The sequence below is a fragment of the Cryptomeria japonica genome, chromosome 1, assembly GCF_030272615.1.
Source record: "Cryptomeria japonica chromosome 1, Sugi_1.0, whole genome shotgun sequence".
Lineage (NCBI taxonomy): Eukaryota > Viridiplantae > Streptophyta > Pinopsida > Cupressales > Cupressaceae > Cryptomeria > Cryptomeria japonica.
Genome location: NC_081405.1, coordinates 410,668,256 through 410,678,137, shown reverse-complemented (window position 1 = coordinate 410,678,137; position 9,882 = coordinate 410,668,256). Strand labels below are relative to the sequence as shown.

At 34.2% G+C, this 9,882-nt stretch overlaps 1 protein-coding gene across 1 annotated transcript; it reads right to left on the bottom strand.

Moving 5' to 3' along the window:
- Positions 1 to 1,776: 1,776 nt before the first annotated feature.
- On the bottom strand, positions 1,777 to 3,101 carry LOC131066335 (uncharacterized). Its single transcript, XM_058001081.2, has 2 exons — positions 2,567 to 3,101; positions 1,777 to 2,360 (listed from the first exon to the last, which is right to left on the bottom strand). Exons 1-2 carry the CDS (start codon positions 3,099 to 3,101, stop codon positions 1,777 to 1,779), a joined length of 1,119 nt encoding a protein of 372 aa, XP_057857064.2.
- Positions 3,102 to 9,882: the final 6,781 nt, after the last annotated feature.

Here is a 9,882-nt window from a genome sequence, read left to right as displayed (position 1 = left end):
TGCCTTGGGCAATACCATTTTGTGCCAACACAAAACCACGGGCCACTCCACATTCTGAGTTCTACTTCTAAGAATCTCATATCCCAAATTCACCTTATATTTACCAGTTTTACATGCACGCCATAATAACTGGTCCACTTCATTTTGATAGATTTTTTTTTTTTCCTATCCAAAATGTCCTTTAGCTCCAAATTCTTCTCCATCTTCCATTCTCCCACTGATTTCCATTCAATCCACTCTGACTCCATCTGCCCATCCAAAATATAATCAGCCACATAAAGACCAACCAATGCTTCCACTTCATTAACCCATACCGTATCGTCTATTTCTTCAACTAAAGAAATATCACCATTCCATGAGTCTCCAAAATTTTGCCTTTCCACCCTTACCAATTTTCCATGTCGGATGCTTTGTTATAATGCTTCTGCTTTCCCAAATATATTTCCAAATTGGAGATCCCTTAATCAAGTTTGCCACTATAAAAATCCTATCTGCATCATTTGAGTCCAAATACTTAGCAGACATAATCTTACACCAGGATTTATGAGGCTGAACATACATTTTCCATGCTAATTTAGCCCCTAAAGCCAAATTATGCAAGTCCATTTTTCTTAGACCTGCTCCACCCTCCATTTTGATTAGACAGGCTGTATCCCAATTGATGAGTGGAATTTTCTTCTTCTCCTATGCTCCTTCCCACAAAAACTTTTTGAGCAAACTGTCTAGCTCTTTTGCAGCTTTAAACGATAACCGAAAACATGACATTTGATAAATAGGGATCGTTGAAAGAGTAGATTTGATCATTTGGATTCTCCCTGCCTGTGTTAACCACTTGTTCTTCCAAGAGGAAGCCTTTACTTGAGATTTGTTGATCACTTCCTCCCACATTATGTTTTGGTGTTTTCTTGGATCTATTTGAACCCTTAAGTACTTCAGAGGAAATTTGCCCTGCGAGTAACCCAATATCTCCCCAATTTTGCATTGCATCCTCTCGTTAGTGTTGAAGAAATATATCATTGATTTCTCCTTGTTCATACTCTGACCCAATCCTTTTTTGTAATCATTTAGTAGCATCTTCATTACCTTAGCTTCCTTCTCAATGGCTTCATCAACAAATTGAGAGTGGGAGATTGGATCAATATTGTCGTGAATGTGTGCACCTTTCCACAATCTTGATTTTATAAGATTCTTAATATTTCTACCCAGAATCTCAGCCATTAATACAAACAAAAAAGGAGACAAGGGATCGCCTTGTCTAAGACCATCAGTAGACTAAAAAAAACCTTTTATAGATCCATTTACAATAATGGAATATGATACTGAGGAGACATAATGCTTTATATAGTTTATCCAACTAGAATCAAAACCAAATCTTTCAAGAATAGAGAAGAGGAAGTACCAATTCACTCGATCGTATGCCTTACTGACATCCAATTTGACCACCATCCCCTGAATCTTACTTCTTTTCATTGAGTGCATAGTTTTAGCAATAGTTATTATACTATCAACAATTTCTCTACCAGGAGTAAATCTGTGTTGCTCAAGAGATACAAGCTTGTCCAAAACAAGCTTCAACCTATTAACCATAACTTTGGATACTATTTCATATATCGAATTACACAAAGATATAGGCCTATAATCAGCAATACTCGGACAACTTTGCTTTTTTGGAATCAGGGCTATAAGTCTGTTATTCATTTCTTTAACAAATTTGCCTTTCCTCCAAAATTCCTCCACCACCATCCATATATCCTCTCCCATGAAATTCCAACACTTCTAATAAAACTCCATAGTCACCCCGTCTGGACCTAGAGCTTTATGCGGATGTAACTCAAATGTTGCCTTTTTAACTTCATCTTTTGTGATTGGAGACAATAGTAATGTATTATCCTCCTCCAAAATATATTTGTCAATAATATCCAACAGATATCCAACAGATTCATCTCTCGCCTCCACCAAGGATCCCAAAATTTTCTCAAAATATTTGATTGCTATGTAATCTAACTCCTCTGCTTTTCCAACCATTTTGCCCGAATCATCCATCAATGGATTAATTTTTTTTTTATTCCTTTTTGCTTTTAAAGAGGCATGAAAGAATTTGGAATTTGAATCCCCTGCATCTATCCATAATTCTCTAGATTTGTCCCACCAAAACATTTCTTCTCTTAGAAGAATTTCTGCCAATTCAGCTTTAAGAGATTTCTCAGCATAAAACTCTTCATTTGTCATCCCCTTTTTGATTACCATGTTATTGATCCTATCTAGTTCCTCTTCCTCCCTTATTTTCTCAGCAAAAATATTCTTGAAGGATACCACATTCCACATTTTAATTTTGTTCTTAAGATATTTCATCTTTTTGACTAAACAATAGCTTGGAGTGCCTTAATGTCTGTACATTATTTCCACCACTTTTCAATGTTTATTTTGAAGTTTGAATCTCTCCACCACATACTCAAGAATTTAAAATTCCCTTACACCTTTATCAATGGTATTGTGAAGCTCAACTGTACCGGAAAATGATCCGAAAGGGTTATGGGCAGGATGAATGACTCCAAATAAAACTTACCTCTAATCCAAAATGATCTAGCAAATATTTTGTCCAAACTCTCAGAGATTCTGTTAAAATTTGCTCTCCTGTTAGTCCATGTAAAATTTCCTATTTTAGGGATAACATCAAAGAGGTTATTTTCTATCACAAAATCTCTGAAATCTTCCATCACTCCGGCATTCATTCTTAAGCCTCCAAATTTTTCTTCATTGTTGAGTAGTGCATTGAAATCTCCCGCCACAATTTCTTTCTCCAAATCAATCATACTAATTTGATCTGAAATTTCTTTCCAAACCCTTTTCTTTTCTTCTGTCTTGGTCGGCCCATAAACATTGAATAGAGAAAATTCCATATCTTCCTTCAAGATTCTTACTTTACAATGCATCCAATTTTCTTGCTTGTTGATCAAGTCTACTAACACTTTATCTAGATTCCAAAGGACCGCCATTCCACCCACAGACCCTTTTGCCTCCTGAAACACGGCATCCCACGTCCTGCTAAAAGATTTAAAAAAGGAAGCTTTTTCTTCATTTAGCTTGGTCTCTTGCATCATTATAATATCTCCTGAAATTATTTTAATTGCCCTCTTGACCAAGCATTTTTTGTTAGGAGCCGATAGACCCCTAACATTCCATGTCATTATCTTCATTGTTTGCCAAGGGAAATTCCTACTCCCTTGGTTTTCTTAATAAAATCCAACACACCAATTATGCCCTTCTCCTTGGCTCTGTCCTCTCTTTTCTGTCTATTGCTTCTTCTTCCCCTTATGCCTTTTGATTTCCCCAGCAGTGCATTAGTCGATTGACTAATGCTTCTAGGGTCAATATTCTCCAGTTTATCAACTAGTTATGATTCATCATCTGAACCCCTTTTGAATTCAAATTCAGTATCTGACAACCCTTTCTCTCTTATAGTTGTGGCTCTATAATCCTCCTCTGTGTTGTTACTACTACCATTAATATTTCCTATAATAGTTCCGACATTGATTTTCTTATTCTTATTCTCACCATCTTCCATTGCTGCATTCTCCAAAATATCCTTCCTAGTCTCCGAGTTGCATTCATTAACCTTCTACAATGTTTCTGATTCTTTACTTGCTTTCTCCTGAGTCTGTTCATCTTCCGCAGTTTGCGTCTTACCTTGGCACTCAACTGTTTTCTTTCTTCTGTTTTTCTTCTCCAAGTTTGTACTGGTTTTCTTACTACCTTATTTTCCTTTTTGACAAACATCTTGCAATCCTTTTCACCATGGAATTTACTACCACATCTAGGGCATCTTGATATTTCTTTATCAATCTCCACTTTTTGAGACCATTCCCCCTTATCAAAAACCAAGGTTATTCTCTCAGGAATTTTTTTAACTACTGCAATTCTCATGCGGGCACATTTGCATATGTCTTATGCATCATCAAAGTCTGTTTCTAGCAATGTGCCCAATGTTCTACCAATTTTCTCCCATAGTTCCTCACTCCAGTATTCTATCAGGAGGTTATATAAGCGAATCCAAACCAGCTCAGGATAAACTGCCAATGGGGAAGGGTCAAAATGAGGCATCTAAGGTTGGATGTATACTGCATGTGACATGATAAACCAATTTCTATTTATGAGTGCTCAATTTCTCTCCTCCTCATCTTCGAACAACACAACAAAAAAACCTTTAGCAATAAATTTAGTTACAGTTCTTTTTCCCCAATTGCATTCGACCCAGTTTCTTATATCCTTTCTTGGCCAGTTCAGTCCTATTATTTTGGCGATTATCGTGTACTCTTCCCAAAACACCACATCCTCCTTCAATTCTTCAAAAAAGTCTATTCGGATGTCCTCTATGTGCCCTCCCTTTCTGCCATTAAAAGGTAATGGCAGTGCAGAAAACCTAATATCTTATTATTCATGAATCTACTTTCTTGATTGTTATTGTTTAAGTTTTATTTATTTTTTAAAAGAAATGAAAGAGAGTAATTTTTATACTCTGTGCTTTTTTATCAAACCCTATTAAAATTTACTGTTAAAGTTTTTTGTTAAAATTTTACTCCTAAAAATTTTCTGGGTATGAGTATTTTTTTAAGTTGTTTAAAAAAATGGGGGGTGGGCATGGCTATGGGGATTCATGGCTCTCCCACATGCCATGGGAAGCCCACAATTGTGGAGAGTCATAATCGTGGCTACTAACAGTCATGGGTATTCCACGGGCCATAGGGGTGGACCCACAACATGGGCCCACTTCCCCCACGTGGTAGTATTTAAACTATATATATATATATATTTGCATATATTTTTAAATGTTGGAAATTACTTTTGAAAAAAAAAAAGTCAGTTTTATTAAAAAAATACTAGATTTAGCTTTATATATATATATATCTATGTGTGTGTGTGTGTGTGTGTGTACATGTTTATATATATATGTATATGTATATATATCTATACATACATATATATACATGCACACACACACACACACACACACACACACACACACACACACACACACACACACACACATATATATACATGGTTCAAATGTGTTTATGGTGGTTTAAGAAGTTTAAATTGATTTAGCGAATATTGATTTGAAGTTTTTATTGAAATTGTGAAATTATTGTTAATAAATGATTCATTTCGAAACTTAGGAATTTTAGTAAACTTGATCAATCGTGAATTAGATGGAAAGAAAATAATTCTTTATTCTGAAATGAATGATGGTGTTTGTTTCATTTTTTATTGTCTCCGTAATTAGTCATGTTGCAAGTCCTTTGGTTATATGTGGAATTAGACATTTTCATGTTGTCTTTCTTCTTGTAGTTGTGTCTCGTGAGTAGACCGAGTTGTCCAAGTGGTTAAACCTTTATGCAAGGGCTTTTGTGACCAAGTGTTTTACTTAGTTGTTTGAACTTCCTTTGTAAAGTTGGCTTTGGTATTTTTGTCTTGGAGTTATTTTGGAAATTTTGTGTAGTGTCATAAGGAAGAGTGGTTTCGAGTGGGGGTCGAGCCCAAAGAGGTTAGCAGGATAACCCTTCAAAAGTTGGATAATTAAGTGATAATCTAACAATATATTAGGGGTTTGGGTAGCTTAAACATTAATTAAGATTAATTGTACCCCGTTCATGGTGGAGTGCTTGTACAGACTCAGGATGTAGTGGGAAAGCCTAGAATGGCAAACCAACAACCTTGTCCTCATGAAAGGATTGTCGGGTCTGCATGAAACTTGGATGGGGTCGGGGGTTTGGGAGAGGCTACCAAGATAACCCAAGATGGGGGTTGGGGCCTATGGAGGTCTGGTAGGATAACCATTCCAATTTATACGATGACACTATTCCCTTATGGTCACTAGTGTCTAGTCTTGTTGATATCACCTGGAGTTTTAATGTGGAGTCGTATTTGTGAGTATATACTTTATGTGAGATTACCCGATGTCATGTTTATACCATGTGTGCATTCTTTGTGGGTTGCTAGTGGGTCTTATTTCTATCTCCTAGCATGGTGGGGTGGTTCTTTTTGAACCACATGGTTGGGTGGTAGTGGCACTTTCCATCGGGTGTTTGTTTTTTCCTCCTTTTGAGAGTTGGCTTCATAGGTGTTCTAGTTGCTCTTTTGGATTTGAGCATCTCGTATTTCCTATTGGATCCTATTTGTGCTTCTTGGATCATTCTTTTAGTTCTTGGACCTTATATGGTCAATTGTATTATTTGTCATGTATGCCTTCATGGCAAGTTGTAATTTTAATGTAACCATTATGTATTCTTATGAGACTTAGTGTTTAAGTGCAATGTAATATTATTTTAATCATGCAATGTAAAGGAAATGTATTTGATGAGAACTTTATGGTAGGATTTATATCTTTTGTTAGAATCATTGATGTAATGTAATTGAAAGTATTATCATGAATGAAACATAGAAATGTTAATGATATCACATGAAATTGTATGAAACAATCATTATTTAGTGTAATTAAGTTCCTAATGATTAAATTCATCTTAAGTGGTTAATTAACCTTAAGCAATGTTTAGTTTAATCAGATAAACCATGTTGGGAAACCCTTTAGGAGTTTAAGTAAAGTCTTATGTTTGTGCAAATTAAATGCAATGTTTATCTTAATGCATCTTTTAGTTTATTAAATTTTTAAGAAAATAATTATTTACACTCTTTTTTTTAGTGTTTTAGTTTAATCCTTTAGGGTTTCTTGGCAGGGTGTTACATTTAGGCAATCTTTTGGCAATAAGTACTTCAAGCTCCTCAAGCTCTCTTTCTTCATCTTCCATCTCTTTCTCATATCTAGATACTCTTTTAGAACTTTCTCCCGGATCATATCTCCGCTTCCCAGAAATAGTAGCGTTTAATGTAGATTCAGTCTTAGGAAGAGAGTCTCCAAACTCACTTAGCTTAAAAGTGGAAAGTTTACCAATCAACATGTCTCTTATCTCATTTGTCACAGTCTGGATATCATCAATAGCAACAACTTTATGTTTGTAAGAAAGAGGCAAGGATCTTGTCATGCCCAACTTTTGGGCATGAACGGGATTAAAAAAAAAAATTAATTCGCAACTTAAAACATTTAAATTTTTGCAAATATGAAATGCTCTAGAAAGTTTTTATCTTAACTACGTTTGGGTTAACTTAAACCACTAAATCAAGTAGATGAAAATAATTCAAAATTAAATACAAATTACTAAATGAACTAATTTATTATCTCATCAAATTTAGTCAATAGTTCAATTAAATAAAAAACTCTCTTAAATAATTCACAAAGATAATGTGGATCACTAACAACCATTAATTACTTTTAGGAACCAATTAATTTAGTCCTAGCACTTAGATTCATTAATGTCTATATTTTTATTATTTTATTTAATTAAAATGTGTCTAGACTAAATTGACGAGACGGGTAATAACATACATAAAGAATATTTTCCTATATAGTTTAATCTCATCAATTACCCAATTTTAGGTGGACTATAAATATCTCCTTTATAGTCAAAATAACTTAGAATAGTTTTTCTTTTATAAGTTCCTAAGTATTTAATCTCAAATTTAATTACAATTTTAAAAGGAAAACAAACATCATAATAAATTATGTCCATATGTTTAATAAAAAAAACATATATAATTTATGACCACTTAATAAAATATTTAACCTACAATTATCCATTCCTATTCTTAAACTCTATTTAAGCCTATATATATAATTATGATCTTACTTTGTTATATTTTATCCATACAAAAACCCTAAATCAAAATATATATATATTATTATAATGCCCTACATTTTAAAAGAAAACCTCTTCTTTCTTTTTACTACCCTAGCCCTATTCAGGCTAGGGTTTTATTCTTTTTTTATTTTCTTGTGTTATGCAGGGGGGCAAATTCAAAGCATGGTGGAGCGCACGGCCATGGCAATGTGGCGGGGGTTTTGTTACAGGCGACAACAGTTCTCGGGGATGCTGCTCACGGTGGGTTTCCATAGTGGTTGCGACCACTGTGGCCACCCACAATGGCAGCGACCACTGTGGGACATTGCAGTGGCGCTGTCCACTGTGGTTGCCCACAGTGGAGGCTCCCTGTTCGCACCAACCACTATGCCAAACATAGTGGTTCGGCCCTGGTTTGGCATCGAAACCCTATGCGATGGTTTTTTTTTTATTATTTATATTTTTTGTTTTTGTTTTAATAAAATATTATATATATCTATAAATATATATATGCATATATATATTTATATATATATATATATGCATATATATATTTATATATTTATATATATTTATATATATAAATATATTATATATACAAATGTATTTTAAATATGATTATAAGTATATGTTTTCATACATTCGATGCATAAGGAAAATTAGAGCTAACTTTACTATGCATTTAATTTATATATTGTTTTTGGAACTTTTAAAACTGATTAATTACAATATTTTGAATTAAACCCATGTAATTTTATTTTTTAAATACCTTGCTGCTAAATCATAGATGTACTATTTTAACCTTAGATTTCTTTTCTGCATAAAGTAAATGATAGAATTAAATAATTTTATACAGCAACTATAAAAATATATTTCTATTTAAACTAGTTAGACTATCTAACTTAGATTTTAATTTCTGCGAATAAATGAAAGGAGCAACGACATAGTTTTAATAAACTATATTTGCATTTCCATAAACAGGACTAAATATTTTATTTCTAGCTTTCTATCATTCATGTTTTTCTAATACTTTCTTTTCCAATGTTTCAAATGCATAAGGAAATAAATGAACCCTTATTTACAAAACAACATGCATGCAACAAATACTATTTTAGAAACTATAGGAACTTAATCCAAGATAAACCTTTCATTTTTGCAACAAAATAATGGTTAATAAAAAAAACAATATATCTCATCAAAGTATATTTAAAATACATTCCAGGCAACCTTACAAATGGATCTCTTATTTCAAATAATGAGGACTTTAAATAACAATGCATACATTTCCTTTTCAAAGTAATTATAGTATATAGTTTCCCTTTTACATTGTGGCAACTTAAAATATAAGCTATTCTGTTTCCCTATCTTTTTTCTGCAAACACACAAATCCTGCAACTTCTACTGGTTCTTTTCTTTTCTTCCAACAACCTGCAAATGAATCAAAATCTATGACCATGGAGTGCTCACCTCCTAGCCTAGGCTAACTAGTAGCCACCCCCGAGCTTGGAGAACCAAGCCCTAGAAAGGTAACACACATGCAACACAACAAACAAGGGGAAACAATCACAAACATATTCCCAACCAAGGCTACATTGCACCACACAATGTGATGACTATACACGGGTGGTAGTGGACCAAATACCTTGAGGAGACTCCAAGTATAGTAAAACTCAAGGCCATCGCATGGCAAACAATGATAAATCATAAGTATAAAAACCCCACAACCTTATGCCCCCCAAGGCATTCATGCCTTATTTCCCTCCTTATGACCCCCAAATGCATAAACAAGCCATACAGCAAGGGTTACATAGGAATCCCTTGAGATCACTCTCTTAGCGAGAGCCTCTCACTAGAGGGCTGTCAAACTTCTACCACCCACAAGACCATCCTCTCTCCCAAGAGCAGGAGGTCTTGGTTACTCCGAAAACACAGAAAATATACAAGAGTAAAATGTATAACACAAAATAAATTTTCATAGGGGAAAATACAAGAAACAATCCTTTTCCATACAAGCAATTCCTTTCAACATAACATACAATATACAAAACAATACAAGAGAAATTTAACCAACCTTCAACTGCCCAAAGGAATGCTAGATTAGTTGACGATGAGCAGCCCAAATCCACAATCCCTTGCTTCTCTACACTTATCC

Excerpts from the sequence above, each read along its gene's own strand:
- LOC131066335 (XM_058001081.2), bottom strand. The coding sequence starts at position 3,101 with ATGATGCAAGAGACCAAGCTAAATGAAGAAAAAGCTTCCTTTTTTAAA. Across the intron at positions 2,361-2,566 it reads TAGATCATTTTGGATTAGAG|TCAAAAAGATGAAATATCTT; the intron begins GTAAGTTTTATT and ends GCTATTGTTTAG.